Below are 17,298 nucleotides of genomic sequence, written 5' to 3'. Positions count from 1 at the left end.
CGGGAAGGCCCATAGTGGCATCTACCAACTCAGTCTTTACCCCCCTGGCTAAAGTTTTAGAAAAAGTATTGACACCACTGGTTATGAAAACACCTGCATTCCTGTTGGACACTGCAGCTTTTTTGTCCCTAATTAAGGACATTAAACAGGTGGGTAAGGATGACATTTTAGTGACTATAGACGTGGTTAGCCTCTATACGTCGATAGAGCATGACAAGGGCATTGAAGCCACAAGGAGGTTACTTTTGAGTGATCCTAGGCTTTCACCTGAACAAAGAGAGTTTCTGATCGACATCCTTACAGTAGTTCTAAAGGATAACTATTTCTTATTTCAGGATAATTTCTTCTTGCAACAATGCGGAACGGCCATGGGGTCGAACGTGGCCCCGCCCTATGCAAACTGTTATATGGCGATGTTTGAGGAAGACTATGTTTATTCCCATTACTTGTATCAGAAATACGTTAAATTATGGCGTCGTTTTATTGACGATATAGTTTGCATATGGGCGGGGCCACGGGAGGCCCTCGATGAGTTTATCTCTCTTCTTAATTCAATAAGAAACGAACTACAATTCACTACCACCTCCGACTTGACTCAAGTGAGTTTTCTCGACACATTACTGATGAAAGATGCTGAAGGTTTTCTGACAACTGATTTATATCGTAAAGTGACAGATAGAAATAGTATACTCCATTTTAGGAGCAGCCACCCCTACTCCACTAAAAAATCCATACCTAAATCTCAATTCCAGAGGATCAATAGAATTGTGGTTGATACTGAATTGAAGAAAATTAGATTTAAAGAGATGGAACAAAGGTTTAAACAACGTGGCTATCCTGATAGGGTTCTGAAGCAAGCCAAACTGTCTATGGATGTACCTCGCAGAAGTAGAACCGATGTGGAGAGAAGGATTGTTTTCTCACATCGCTTCCATCCTCTCAATTGGAGAGTTGACACGATTGTAAGAAAACATTGGAAACTCTTGGGAACCTCATTTCCAGATATAGAGGAATTTAAAAACCCACCATTGATCTGTAATAAGAAAGCGCCCAATTTGCGCATGAAATTAGTTAAGGCAGACATTGGTAGCACATCAAGGGTTCCACGACAAACCTTTCTGGCTTCCAGAAAGAATGGGACATTTCCCTGTCTTAATTGTGCACAATGTTCCAATATAATGAGAGGCGACACATTTTATCATCCCCGGTCAGGTCATCCATTTAAAGTGAAAGGTTTTTTCCCATGTAATTCCACCAATGTAGTTTACCTTATCAGATGCCCCTGTGGTTACTTTTACATTGGAGAGACGATGCAACGTATCTCTGAACGCATCGGTAAACACAAGTCCACAATCCGATGCAAAGATATATTCCAACCTATTCCTTCACACTTTCAGAAATGTGGGCATACCATTGCACAACTCAAATTTATTGTGATAGAAAAAATTGAGCAACCTAGACGAGGAGGTAGTGTGAAACAACTCCTGTTACGCAGAGAAGCGTTTTGGATCTATACGTTGAACACTTTGGAACCCCAGGGGTTAAACCGTGATTTCAATGTTACGAGGTTATGACTCTGTTTAGATTTGGAGATGAGCTGTTTCCTTTTATTATTATTTCTCTTTATTACTTTGTTTTCCTACCCATAGAAACGTTTGGTGAAATGAATGATGTATTGACGTTCCGCCTCCTGACAGTGTCACACCTCGATTTGGATTCACCGAGGATGTGACGTCAACAACAAGGGACCTATTCACATTATATAAATAAAGTCTGTAGCATGTACATTTAGCAGTTGATAAAGGCTTTGTAAGCCGAAACGCGTTCTGTCTATGACTTATGCTAATAAAGTGATTACATAGAAAATCTTTCGTGAGTGCTGGGATACCTCTTTCTACGTTGTCTGGCGGATCCCTCGCCTGTCCTCGTGCACCACAACTAACGCGGAGTGCCGTCCTACCTGTGTGTTGGGTGCTAATCTGGCTGGAGTTTGTGGAATGGGAAATAGGAGAAGGCACACCACACATTCAGATTGCTATGATGATACATAAAATAGACCTTATTGTTGCAAAATGTTGGGGACATCAGTGACCCCTTTTTGCTCTCCTCAGCGTTCTGCAGGAGGATGCCGAGGAGGCAGAAAATCCCACTTGAAAAAGGGGTGATGCCCTTGTAACACATTGGGATTTTATACATTTTCCAACAATAGAGCAAATGACAATCATGAGGTCTAAGGAACTACCCAAGGAGCTCAGAAACAAAACTGTAGCAAGGCGCAACTCTGGTCAAGGTTACAAAAGAATTTCTGCAGCACTTTGGAAGAACTTTGGGACCTAAACCCAATTGAGCATCTCTGGAGAGACTTGACAATAGCTGTCAGCCAATGTTCACCATCCAACTTGAGGGGACTAGAGAGCATTTGCAAGGAGTAATGGCAGAGAATCCCCAAATCCAGGGAAAAACATATTGCATGATTCCCAAGAAGATTCATGGCTATACTAGCTCAAAAGCTGCTTCTACTCAATACTGAGCAAGGGGGCTGAATACTTATTATCATGTGGTATTTATGATCTTACTAATTGGCTGCAATGAAACAAAGAGTGAAAAAAGGGTCCTGAATACTTTCCGTAACCACTCTATCTATCTATCTATCTATCTATCTATCTATCTATCTATCTATCTATCTCATATCTATCTATCTATCTATCTATCTCATATCTATCTATCTATCTATCTATCTATCTATCTCATATCTATCTATCTATCTATCTATCTCATATCTATCTATCTATCTATCTATCTATCCATCTCCTATCCATCTATCTATCTATCCATCTCCTATCCATCTATCTATCTATCTATTTCCTATCTATCTATCTATTTCCTATCTATCTATTTCCTATCTATCTATCTATCTATCTATCTATCTATCTATCTATCTATCTATCTATCCATCTCCTATCCATCTATCTATCTATCCATCTCCTATCCATCTATCTATCTATCCATCTCCTATCCATCTATCTATCTATCTATCTATCTATCTATCTATCTATCTATCTATTTCCTATCTATCTATCTATCTCCTATCTATCTATTTCCTATCTATCTATCTATCTATCTATCTATCTATCTATCTATCTATCTATCTATCTATCCCTTGCATTGTGAAGTATATCTATCTATCAAGTGTCTATCTACTTTCCTGAAAAAGTCTTCAGAGCCCCTTTATATCTTCTGACAAACAGTTCCTGGCCAGGATCCCACATTGCCTGAGATAGCGGGTAAGACGGGTGTAATTAAGCCGTGTCTCTAATGATGTAGCTCCATGAGATGTGGGCAGAGACCAGGTTGCTGCAAGTAATTAATACAAATATAATCTAGAAATGGAACTTAATTTGTAATAGAATAATTTGGGTTCCAAAATCTTACAAAAGTGATGCTAACAGTTACATGTCCCTTCTGTTTGTTTGTTCTGAGAGCCTTTCCATTGTATTCCTCCCTGGGGTATATAATAGTTTCCAGGCTCCAGTGACTGAGAACATACATTTACCTACTGATCCCTGACATGACGTGTGGATATGGGATGGACCCCCACTTTATTTTAAAACAGTGTATGGAACACGGTGTATGGAAAAAATACACAACCACATAACGTAATGGGTGAAATGGCCACAGCTTTATTTGAATCACAGGAATAAAACAATCAGAGGAGGAGTCAGGTGACATGCTAGGGGTGGGATTCCCCAATACCCCAATCTAAAGTTGCCTGACATACAGCCCCCGGCCAGACATCAACAAAGGGGGGCGGCACGCTCTGGCTTGCCATTCTAGCAGAGCCAGTACACTTTAAGGGCACCAATGACCCTGGTGAAGATTATCCATTGTGTGCTTCAACACCGTGCCCGCCCCTGGCTGCTTTTTCCATTACCAGAGCCTTGAGGCTGGCCACTTCCAAAGCTCAGGCTGTTGACCACCATGAGCTTTTACATCCTCTATAAGTTAAATTAGTCCACCAATAACTTGCCTGCACCTTCCACCTGACTCCTCCACCGCAAAATCAAAGCTGCGACAGATAACAAAATGCCAAACTTTGACTCCCATTCTATTTTTTTTTTTTTTTAATACATATTCTTTTATTTATTTGTTTTTAATTTTATATCTACATTTTTATTTAGATATTTCTTTCTTCTTCCATTTTAAAGCCAGGAGCATAACATTGAGAATTTTTAATCTCCAGGCAGAAACTTTAAATATGTGCAACCTCCGACTCACAAAGAGTCATCCCACAGCGCTCAGGAGAGGAAAAACCCCCTTTGGAGGAAACCTCTAGGGAACCATGGCTGAAGGATCACCCTTCCCCTGGGCTTAGGAGGATAACGCCAACTTCATCTCATCAACAGTCAATTAAGAAATTTACATGGTACAAGATAAACAGTGTCAAAGTTCAAAAAACAAACGGACAATCATTTTCATAGAATTATACATGTAATTGGTAAATAACCAGTTGTAAATTAATGATAGTAAAGGGCGGGTGGGAGGGACATGTTTCTTTCTGTGCTTCTAGAGAGAGAAAGAGAAAGAGAGATACAGGACAGGGAGTGACATCTACTCCTGAGCTCCTCCCCTCTTACATCACTACACTATCCCACCCACTCTGTACTTTTAACAAGGACCATCATCTTACATCAATATTATCATCTAAATTCAGTCGTTATAGGTCCCCCCCTTACCACCGTCATGTTCCTGCTTCGCCTATGGCTCCGCTGTTGTCATGACGTGTGGATATGGGATGGACCCCCACTTTATTTTAAAACAGTGTATGGAACACGGTGTATGGAAAAAATACACAACCACATAACGTAATGGGTGAAATGGCCACAGCTTTATTTGAATCACAGGAATAAAACAATCAGAGGAGGAGTCAGGTGACATGCTAGGGGTGGGATTCCCCAATACCCCAATCTAAAGTTGCCTGACATACAGCCCCCGGCCAGACATCAACAAAGGGGGGCGGCACGCTCTGGCTTGCCATTCTAGCAGAGCCAGTACACTTTAAGGGCACCAATGACCCTGGTGAAGATTATCCATTGTGTGCTTCAACACCGTGCCCGCCCCTGGCTGCTTTTTCCATTACCAGAGCCTTGAGGCTGGCCACTTCCAAAGCTCAGGCTGTTGACCACCATGAGCTTTTACATCCTCTATAAGTTAAATTAGTCCACCAATAACTTGCCTGCACCTTCCACCTGACTCCTCCACCGCCACAAAGAGGCCATTTGACACCTTAAATGGACTCGACCGCCACCAAACAACAAAAATCCCATCAATGGGAATGCAATGGGTTAACGAATAAAGTGTTGAGAAAATTACAAATACAATCCACATGCACAAAGTGGTAAAAACATTGCTAAACTCTAAACTTCTACAGATATACCAAACCGTGTCCAACAATATAGTGAAGCAGGATACCGTACAACCATGATGTGGAATAACTGCCCTCGGAACTAGATATATTCTGAAAAGACTAAGTACTAGACACCAAAAGAGTAGATTTATCTCCCCACCGAGTGGGAATATTGCTTACTGTATCTCCAGTATCTAGAGAACCACTAGTCATACTTCAATATATGTATCATGCATCAATACTATTGACAAAACAGACATGAAGAGGATAGGTAAAGAAGAAGAACGTTTACTTCTGTGCTCAGCTAATGCATAGGTAAGGGGGGGGGGCAACCCCACTATGTGTCATAGCGTATGCACTGCCACGGCATAGCCCCTGACAAAATGTTCAAAATGCTGTGCGGTGTCTTTTTTTTTTTTTTTTTTTTTATATATATATATAGTATTAGAATAACATAGTGAGCTTAGCCGAGATATACTTATCTCAAGCCTTATAGCAAACCAATGTAAAATTTATTTTGTAGTTGGCCTAGCACCAGCTCCATCTTGCTCCAATACAGAATACAGCGCAATAGCGGGCAAGTACTTGACAACAGAACAGCAAAGGCTTGTCCATTTTGACAACTAACTTCGCCCGGTATAATACTAAATAAATGTAACTTTGCTCAAAAAACACGCTCAGCGTGCAGAGAAACCACAACTACCATATCCACAAGCCGCAACCTCCTGGCAAGCGGCGAGAGCAGAATGTGGCCATATCAAGCCAAATCCATAAATATAATTTTTTGCTCAAAAACACGCTCAGCGTGCAGAGAAACCACAACTACCATATCCACAAGCCGCAACCTCCTGGCAAATGGCGAGAGCAGAATGTGGCCATATCAAGCCAAATCCATAAATATAATTTTTTGCTCAAAAACACGCTCAGCGTGTAGAGAAACCATAACTACCATATCCACAAGCCGCAACCTCCTGGCAAGTGGCGAGAGCAGAATGTGGCCATATCAAACCAAATTCATAAATATAATTTTTTTGCTCAAAAACACGCTCAGCGTGTAGAGAAACCACACCTGCCATATACACAAGCCGCAACCTCCTGGCAAGCGGCGAGAGCAGAATGTGGCCATATCAAGCCAAATCCATAAATATAATTTTTTGCTCAAAAAAACACGCTCGGCGTGTAGAGAAACCATAACTACCATATCCACAAGCCGCAACCTCCTGGCAAGTGGTGATATACAATGCACGCACAGCGTACAAAACCAACACTCTAGTGATCCACCAGCCGCTATCCTCTTAGCTAGTGGCGTAACTAGGTGTGGATAACCGAACCAGAACCATCTTCTCAGGGACCGCCCCTTAGAGAAGTGCATATATGTCTCCACATATAATCCACTAGCCACCAACCTCCAAGCTAGTGGTGTAACCAGGTGTGGAGAACTTGTCTCCCATAAACCATAATTACGCGCACAGCGCGCGAGAGCCACATCCCCAGCTCCACATAGCCGCCAACCTCCTAGCTAAGTGGCGAAAGAAGATGTGGCCCTAGACCAACCATTGGAGACAGTAACATCAACCACACATAAGACATTATATAAATGTACCAAGGGCCTGGATATATAGGATCCATTTATCTTACAGAATTAGGTGCAGCAGTAACACTGACCATGTGTCTGGCTAATTCTCCAGCCATTTCATGGGGCTAAATGTAATGTAACATTACAATGCTAATTCACCATTATAGTCTGAGGTGGCATGTAACCCCCTCAGTATTGTACCATGTACCACTCATGTAATCTAGAGTGTATATATATATATATATATGAGTGCACATAAGGTATACATGGACAGTCCATAATATAGAAGCCACAACTAAAGGCTAGTTATATATATATATGTAAGATACAGCCTGGTCCATGACTACAATAAAGCAGTGAGATGGAAGCCATGTACACTGCACCAGGCACATAAGCATCTGAATGCAACATGTGGTGACTATATAGCAATGACCTGGGATGGGCTACTATAGAATCCGTATGTATATCAGTGACATGGAGGTTTTATTCAGATAGCTAAACTCCCCATATCCAGCCACTACAATTACTCAGGTCAATGCTGGGCCATATAGACCAGGAATGTGGGGGACCTGCACCTATCATGGTCAGTAAATCACAGTAAGGTGTAGGCCACCAAGACTATAGAGAACCGAGATTATAAAAGACTAGTAATAATGCAGCCTCCATCTGTGATCCTGTACATGTGCTCTCTCTGGGCAGCTCCTCTCTCCCTAGTGTATAATACATGTAACCTCCCCATAACAAGCAGAGTAATGGTGGACATCTGCCCTCAGTCTCTATCCAAAAGGACAGAACTCCTGAAGAAGCTCCAGTATGGAACTTGTGATTGCTCTGCCATATCTGTGCCACGAGGATTCGTACTAAAATAGCCATGTGTACCTGTGTCATGAAGGTATAAATGTAACCTTAAACCGTATACAAGAGGTCATTACCCTCATGTAAATTAGTGATATATGCAGTGAGTGAGGTAAGTACACACTCATCACTCAACCTCATATAAATCAGTGATATGTACAGTGTGTGAGGTAAGTACACCTTCATATAAATTAGCGATATGTACAGTGTGCGAGGTAAGTACACCCTCATATAAATCAGCGATATGTACAGTATGTGAGGTAAGTACACCCTCATATATATCAGTGATATGTACAGTATGTGAGGTAAGTACACCCTCAAGTAATTCAGTGACCTCATATAAATCAGAGATAAGTACTGAGTGTGAGGTAGGTACATTCTCATATAAATCAGTGATATGTACAGTATGTGCGGTAAGTACACCCTCATATAGATCAATGATATGTACAGTGTATGAGGTAACTACACCCTCATATATATCAGTGATATGTACAGTGTATGAGGTAAGTACACCCTCATATACACCAGTGATATGTACAGTTTATGAGGTAACTACACCCTCATATATATCAGTGATATGTACAGTGTATGAGGTAACTAAACCCTCATATATATCAGTGATATGTACAGTGTATGAGGTAACTACATCCTCATATATATCAGTGATATGTACAGTGTATGAGGTAACTACACCCTCATATATATCAGTGATATGTAAAGTGTATGAGGTAAGTACACCCTCATATATATCAGTGATATGTAAAGTGTATGAGGTAAGTACACCCTCATATAAATCAGTGATATGTACAGTTTATGAGGTAAGTACACCCTCATATAAATCAGTGATATGTACAGTTTATGAGGTAACTATATCCTCATATATATCAGTGATATGTACAGTGTATGAGGTAACTACACCCTCATATATATCAGTGATATGTACAGTGTATGAGGTAAGTACACCCTCATAGTGAGGTATAATCTGACAGATATCGCCGCCATAGCTGCAGGGTATAAGATGGCAGGGAGCAGACTCCTGAGGAGACTTGGCGGCTTCTTACATCCATGTGCACATGACATGAGGTAATGCTGCTCCCCTGTAACATTACCAGTCATATCTACAGTGTGTGAGTATAATCATACACATATCACAGACATCACTGCAGGGTATACTATAGCTAGGAGCAGACTCCTGAGGACACATGGCTGAGGAAACATGGCGGCTTCTTACATACCTTCAGCCATGTGCACATTACATGAGGTAATGCTGCTCCCCTGTAACATTAACCAGTCATATCCACAGTGTGTGGGGTTATAAGCTCACACATATATCATAGCCAAAGCTGCCATGCGTGAGATAGCTGGGAGCAGGTACATGAGGAGACATGGAGACATGAACTCCTGTGGTAATGATTAATTCCTGAGGTAAAATCCTCTCATATATGATGTGTAAGCTGAGTCTACCCTGGTACATGATGTGTGAGGTGTATGTGGTGACAGCAGAGTGATATAAAGTGGTAACCCCAGTGTTATACCTTCTGAGTCTGTCAGACATGTTTCTTTCTGTGCTTCTAGAGAGAGAAAGAGAAAGAGAGATACAGGACAGGGAGTGACATCTACCCCTAAGCCCCTCCCCTCTTACATCACTACACTATCCCACCCACTCTGTACTTTTAACAAGGACCATCATCTTACATCAATACTATCATCTAAATTCAGTCGTTATAGGTCCCCCCCTTACCACCGTCATGTTCCTGCTTCGCCTATGGCTCCGCTGTTGTCATTGTTGGTGTCGCTCCAGTGTAAATAGAGTCGACGTACAATAGTCTTTACTCTGCTGCCAAATCCACAAGTCTGTGATGCTGTGGTCACTGATTCATTATTAGAACACACCATAAAAAGAAGAGATCAAGAGGAAGAGATTCCCGAGATTAGTGGAAATGTCACGAGATGTAGGAGGTTGATAATTTACTTTGTTCCTGAATGTGGCTAGTAGATAATTGGAGTTGGAATGAGGTTAAAGGGAACCTGTCACCAGTAGACCAATTTTTAGCACTCCCCCAGTCCCCACAGAGCATAGTACATACACTGCCAAAGTGTTTTTGTATTAAAAATTGGTTTTACAGAAAAAAAGATATGTTATATTGTACCTTGCTGTGTGACTAGGCACTCGTCATCTGGGAGGGGCTGGAAAGGAGCAGCCCCCCCCCCCACCCTTGGGAAACTGCTCCTCCATGTGACCTTTTCAAATATATGAAAACACCAATTACTTGGCTTAGCGACGCCCCTCCTCCTCTACAGCCAATCCCGAGTGAGGGGAGTTATTCATATTCATATTTGAAAAGGACACATGGAGGAGCTGTTTCCCAAGGGTGTGGGGGGGGACTGCTCCTTTCCAGCTACTCCCAGGTGACAAGTGCCTAGTCACACAGCAGATGCTAATGAAAGGTACAATATAACATATCTTTTTTTCTGTAAAACCAATTTTTAATACAAAAACACTTTGGCAGAGTATGTACTATATGTACTATGATCTGTGGGGACTGGGGGAGTGCTAAAAATGGGTCTCCTGGTGACAGGTTCCCTATAAGCAAGGTACATGTGGAGCTTGATCATTGATGGTTATTAATCTAGGTCCTTCATCATGACCCCATTAGATACCCATTAGTGCTCTCTTTAAGAGGCTACATATCTCCATAAAATCCACCTAATCTAAAAGGTCTTCCAATAATCAATATACAAGTAGATGAGTCTAACTACTGTTACAAACCCGATTGTCAAGTGGAAAGATTCCATAATCCTCAAGAAATATAAGGATTATTTCTTTTGTGATGGGTCAACTGGATGTTACCATCCAGCATATCCAAGCAACATGTCAGAAGGTGATCTTAAACCATCAGTTATTCCTTCTGATACCCCTATTACCATTCACAATAGTTTAGCCAAGAGGTGAGATGAAGGTAGGTTCTAGTCTCAACACAAAGTCGTCAAATGGTGAAGCTGAAGAGAACCTGCCACCACCGACCACCATGTCTTTATACATGTTCCACTGATGCCTCTATCTATGGGATTAGCGCTACCATTCTTCTAAAAAAAGACTTCTATCGACGTCCTCTGTTCCAGTCATGGAGGTGGGGAGCAGCAGTATACAGTCAAGCTACCCCACCCTCCTCACTGACGATGACACTGCTAACCTGAGGATGGGGTGAGGATCAGGTGAGAGAGATAGACAGTGGCTTTGTGTTACTCAGCTCTGCTATATCATTAGCCACTCCCTCAAGAAGGAGGGGGTGAGCATGACTCTGTGTGTGGTTTGTCGCTGGTAACAGGTTCTATTATTATATATTTAGATGTATAGAAGGCAATCACCATGGCAAAAATTATTGGGTACAGATATCATGGAGCTCACTTCGGTTCAACATATAGAAGCCAATCACCATGGCAGAAATGATTGGGTACAGATGAAACTTCCGTTTTGGAAATGCAGCTTACTGACCACCACTGATTTTCTTACATGACTCAATGAAGAGTCTTAGAAGATCTCAGTTCATCTTACCTTCAGCTTCCTTCTGGCATTGAACTTCTTCAGGCAGTCCACCGTCTCCTGTCTGTGCATACAGGAAGCCACCGTAGAGCGATGCTATAAAAAGTAATGGATGAAGTCAATTTCTTTTGACTGAACTAAAACCTCAGGGCACGAGGGAAGAAGGTGATGAAGACACTTACCGATATCCAAGGGTGTTTCAGAGCCTCCGCAGCAGTGATCCTTTTAGAAGGGTTTATAGTTAACATCTTGTTAATAAGATCTTTAGCTTCTGGGGTCACGGTGTCCCACTCAGGGGAAGGAAACTGGAGAAATGGAAGGAAAGGAGCAAAATTCTTACAATTTAGGCTACACAGTCAAAATGTATATAATTATTTATTATTAAAGGATATCTACCAAGAGTTTACTGATGGTAGATGTGTTCTAATAAAAAGTTCCTGAGGAACATCATTCTCCAGGACTTCTTTTTATCATAACTCTATATGCCACTATTGTGGAAATATAGAGTTATAAAAGTTTTGCTAATTACCCTGGGATGCCCAGGCTATGTCACCCGAGCACCTCAGGGAGCCACCTATTTTTAATTTATGCATTCTCCCGGAGCCCTAGTGGTCCCGCCCCAAACAGCGCATACAGCAGGTGACGGGCAGGACCTATAGTGCTATTGGGGAGTGCATAAATTAAAATACAAGGCTCCCTGTGCCGCTCGGGCCTAAGAGCACCAAGGTAATTAGCATAACTTTAGTAACTCTATATGATTATAATAGGGTATAATAAAAGAAGTCGCGAGGAACGATGTTCCTCAGGCAGTGGCATAACTAGGAGAGACAGGGCCCCCTAGCAGGCTACTACATATATACATATATACATATTATTATACTCACACATGCGAGTTACAATCACATATAAACACACTCATGTGCATATACACATACATACAGTGCCATATGCAACATACTCACATACAGTGTATACAGACACCATATACACATTACAGATACTGCATTTATACATCACAGTATATGTTATATACATATTATGCTGGACAATGTACAGTACAATATAGATATAATGGTGCACATCCTCCACTCTTTATTGTGTCAGGTCGGATGACGGGGCCCCCTGACACTGCGGGCCCTATAGCGGCTGCTATGGCTGCTACCGCTGTAGTTACGCCAATATCCTCAGGAACTTCTTATTAGGAAGCATGTATCATCAATAAACTGATGGTTGATGTTCTTTAAACAAAGTCTTTCTGCAAAAAAAAAACAAGCCCTCCAATGGCTATGTATATAGAAAAGTGAATAATTTATGGCCCTTAAAGGTGAAAAAAAAAAACAATGACACCAAAAATAGAAAGAAGGTTTACATCAGGAAGGACTGAACTGGAGATTTTTGGTAACCAATTATTTTGGTGCTTCCGTCATTTGGAGGCCAATTGTAAATGGCTAAAACGTATATTAAGGCAATAAAATGGAGGCCATAAAAAATCTGCAGCTCTCGTAATCCGCATTTGTAAACACTTTGTTCCGAAATCTCTGCTCTTAAGTAACACCTTGTTAAGGAGGTGCCAGAAATGCAAAGCCGAATACATCAACACAAGACACCGCTAATGATATCACAGGTTTACGGCAGCTTCTATTTTTTGGTTGGGATCTGTTAATCTGCACTCGATGCTAGTAAAGAGGTGATGTTTTATCAGAATTAATTCCTTTATTAAAGGGATACTGTTCCAAAGATTTGTTTCCTCTTGATTGGGCTTGCTGCAATTTAAGATAATGGTTGTTGATTATTTCCGGTGTTAGTTGTGCCATAAATTTTGAGCGGTTGGACACTTTCCCTCATGTTTTTGTAATGTGGGGGGAGGATGTTATGTATTTTACAATATAATGGTTGTAAAATACACACGAACGTATGAAGGACGTATATCCGGATGGTGCCTATGACGCTCGGCGCGGTACGGTGAGCACAACGAGTGCTCAACGTTCCGAGCCATGGCCGAAAAAAAGAAAGGGCATGCTCTATCTTGATGTACAGTATCAGGGGCGTAACTAGGAAAGACAGGGCCCCATAGCAGACTTCAAAATGGGGCCCCCCTTCCCACTTTAAAATTGACTTATCACATTCATATATATATATACATATATTTATGTATATAAACATACAGTTCTTCACTCATACACACATTTATACATTTATAACATATAAAGCATATATACATCACATATACAACCACATATAGTGCCATATACAGAGGTACAGCATATATATGTTATATACATAATATACTGTACAATGTGCAGCAAAATATGTATATAATGGTGCACATCCTCTATTCTTCAGTTTTAGGTTGGATGATGCCCCCCCCCCCTGATACTGTGGGCCCCATAGCAATTGCTATGGTTGCTAGCACTGTAGTTACGCCCCTGTACAGTATACTGGTGAATTATCTAATATCCTGCTCCCACACATTACAAAAAACATAAAGTGGACAACCCCTTTAATTTAGACAAATCTGTTAATTGGCACTAGTTTGACACGTGGCAAGGATGTGCCACATCAATAGAACAAAGGGGTTGTCCTGGGATTTTGTATTTGTTAAGTCTGATTTGCATTATTTAGAATATTTTTCCCACTTAGCCTGAAAATGTATCTCCAAAAATTTAAATTCACCAGATATATCTAGATCAACTTTTTAAAATAAACAAAGTATTTGGACATCTTAGGAAAGAAATGTTAGGTGTAAGATATGCTAAATTTATTAAACATTCTGCGACGTGATGTAAAATACTATAAAACCTTAATAATACAAGAAAAGGGAAATTATTTTATATTATTTTTGCCACAACAAAAAATAGACAAAAACTCACATACATTCATAGGGAGATATTTATCAGGGTTTCTGTGCCACGCCCTGAAATAATCGCAAACGCTAACTTATTGCTAGCACTTGCAATTATTAGGGGAGTGCAGGGGCGTGAAGGGGGCTGTGGGGTTCTCACTGCACCCAGTGAATTTCCTTCCATGAAAATTTGCAGGCTGCATTTACAGGCGGTCCCCTACTTAAGAACACTCGACTTACATACGACCCCTAGTTACAAACGGACCTCTGGATATTGGTAATTTATTGTGCTTTAGTCCTAGGCTACAATAAACAGCTGTAACAGTTATCACAGGCGTCTGTAATGAAGCTTTAGTGTTAATATTGATTCTTATGACAACCCAACATTTTTAAAATCCAATTGTCACAGAGACCAAAAAAGTTCTGGCTGAGATTACAATGATAAAATATACAGTTCCGACTTACATACAAATTCAACTTAAGAACAAACCTACAGACCCTATCTTGTATGTAACCCGGGGACTGCCTGTATATCTACACCAGGTAGGGCCTGGCGTAGAAATAAACACTTGATGTATCGGGCTGCGCCAGATGTTCTGGCTGTGCATGAGCGTCAACGTATGATAAACATCCCCCATGGCATAAAGAAAACATAAAATAAACATACAACATACAACAAAATTCAAGATATAAAATATACTATTATAACATATTACAATAAAAACACTAAAAAACTAACACTAAAACATCACACCATATGTTCTCATAGGAGGACAATGAACACTCTCAGCACCGTTAAATAAATGTATCGCTGTTAGGAAAAACAAAATTCTAAACTTTTTTAAAAATTTCATCCTAATCTGCCAAAACCGACTTAAAAAACACTTCTTCTTCATAGAGAGGGTGGGCTGTCATGCTCATGATGGACCTAAGTTTGTCTAAAATTCTCAATTCCGCCATCTCAGCAAACCCTTCCAATTCCACACCAATTACGACCCTAGCTTTCTCGATAACTCAGTCAAGCCTTCCAATGTCCGGCTTTGTCATACCCAATCCAAAACAAGCTATTCCATAAAACAAACTCCCAGCTACCGCAGCATCTTAAAACATCTTTAAGTGTGTTTAACTTCCAGTCCAGGTGCGAGAAGAACGGCCAAATACTTGTAGTAAGATACGTGTGTCACACAAGAATCTCCGATCCTTATCGGCGATAATGTGCTTGTTCCTATCACTGATGACCACTAGTTCCTTTACAGGCAATCCCCGGGTTACATACAAGATAGGTTCCATAGGTTTGTATGTAAGTTGAAACTATATTTTACTATTGTAGTTCCAGATAAAAAAATTTTTTGGCCCCAGTGACAATTGTGGTTTCAAACTTTTTTCTGTAATTGGACCAAGGATTATTAATAAAACTTCATTACAGACACCTTACAGCTGATCATTGCAGTCTGGGACTATAGTAATAGCATCCAGAGAGCTTCACCAGAGGTCACAGTGGGCAGAGGGGTCCGTCTGTAACTATGGGTTGTCTGTAAGTTGGGTGTCCTTAAGTAGGGGACCGCCTGTATTTTGTTAATGTTCAGACGCATACCAGATCTCTTTGTCCACTCCACAAAATTATTTATCGTTTTGACATATTTCTCACCTGCATCTTCCCCCCTTCCTGATCTTCCCACAACTACTGTGTCATCAGAATATTTCTGAACAACACAAACTTCAGTAAATCAGAATTCTCACAGTAAATCGTACCCAAGATTTGAGCCATATTGAGCAGGCAAGTAGAAAATTTAGCTTTTTTCATATTCACACTTTTCCAAATTGGAAAATAGACTTGTACTGTACTTGCAGGTTAAGCTCCATGAAGGGAGGGGGAAGAGGTTTGGTGCATCCCCTTCCCTGTGCCATTACTGGATCGGTACTTGTGTAAGAAGTACCGATCCAGTACTCCAGTAGTGGAGGTCCACTACAGAAGATGCTAAATAGTATGGTCTTCATGTACTGGGCATGGGAGAAGATCATTCTGTAATCAATGGCATGAACCATATCAATGACGGGAGACCAGTTTAAATCATTGACTAGGGATCTCGTCTCTTCTACACAATTTTTGATAACTTGTTTATAGACTATCATGGAAATCTATCATGGAAAAGTCCACATTAACAATATAGTAGAGGTAGGTCATATGGGTTCTATGGGGCTCAGTGCAGGGGACTTTAGGTCATCCTACTTCTTTACAAATATTGGGTTAATGTGGCTTCCCCATATACATCATGAATAGCAAACAATAGAGAGTAGAAACACTTTGGAGGTCGAGCCTGTTTTTCCGTCCATATTTCATGGCTGTTTTTTGATCACCAAGAAAAGATACAGGTCCATGTGTCCTTCAGGGTGCAGCCCAAGAAGATTTCCTCCAACAAAATATTAAAACACTTTGATATGAACATGTTGATATCTGATATGCTTTAAGATATTTTGTGAGGACTAAGAGTTCCCAAGAAGAAATTGTAGGTACACGGTACTGTCCATCAGGCTACTAGACAACTCCGAACAACACGCAAAAGTCATCTAAATAAGCACCAAAAATAGCAAGACACAGGTTTCAGGTACTTTCAATCAACAATAAATGAGCCAAACCTATACATGATATTCTATGAAGACCCACAAACAAGTCCTGTAGGTTCACTTACATCATAAGCACCAGCTTTGATCTGCTGGTACAGCCTATGCTGATCCTCATCCCAGAAGGGTGGGTAACCAACAAGCAGGATATAAAGGATGACTCCTGTCAGGGGAGGAAAAATATAAAATGGTTATATGTGGTAGGAGGATTGCATCACATTTTGATTTAAGCAACTGTATTGTGTAGTGTTGGACTGAAGTCCCTTAGGTCCTCCATGAACAAAACATATCCTCTCTCCTTACTCCTCTTCTTTGTCTTGGGAACAGGCCATAGTGGCCTCTAAATCTCGTAGGTTGTCTTCTGCTGTATCAGTGGGGTTCAGTATTAGGTTAGATCCTGGGTCAACCGGTGGTTCCCTTAGTACTCTAGAGGGCCAGTCCAACACTATTGATGG

The 17,298-nt window shown here is 40.8% G+C and overlaps 1 protein-coding gene across 3 annotated transcripts in view; it reads right to left on the bottom strand.

Moving 5' to 3' along the window:
• CAMK2A (calcium/calmodulin dependent protein kinase II alpha) overlaps positions 1 to 17,298 on the bottom strand; it is a 145,379-nt gene that overhangs the window by 30,288 nt on the left and 97,793 nt on the right. For all 3 annotated transcript variants that reach the window (XM_072145595.1, XM_072145593.1, XM_072145594.1), the window contains exons 9-11: positions 16,912 to 17,006; positions 11,562 to 11,684; positions 11,392 to 11,475 (exon numbers count right to left, since the gene is read on the bottom strand). In XM_072145595.1, coding sequence (XP_072001696.1) covers positions 11,392 to 11,475; positions 11,562 to 11,684; positions 16,912 to 17,006 — 302 coding nt within the window. The remainder of the gene's footprint in view (positions 1 to 11,391; positions 11,476 to 11,561; positions 11,685 to 16,911; positions 17,007 to 17,298) is intronic.

This window comes from Engystomops pustulosus, chromosome 4 (genome assembly GCF_040894005.1).
Source record: "Engystomops pustulosus chromosome 4, aEngPut4.maternal, whole genome shotgun sequence".
Lineage (NCBI taxonomy): Eukaryota > Metazoa > Chordata > Amphibia > Anura > Leptodactylidae > Engystomops > Engystomops pustulosus.
Note: the sequence above shows the minus strand (reverse complement) of the source record. Positions and strands in the feature narration are given on the sequence as shown.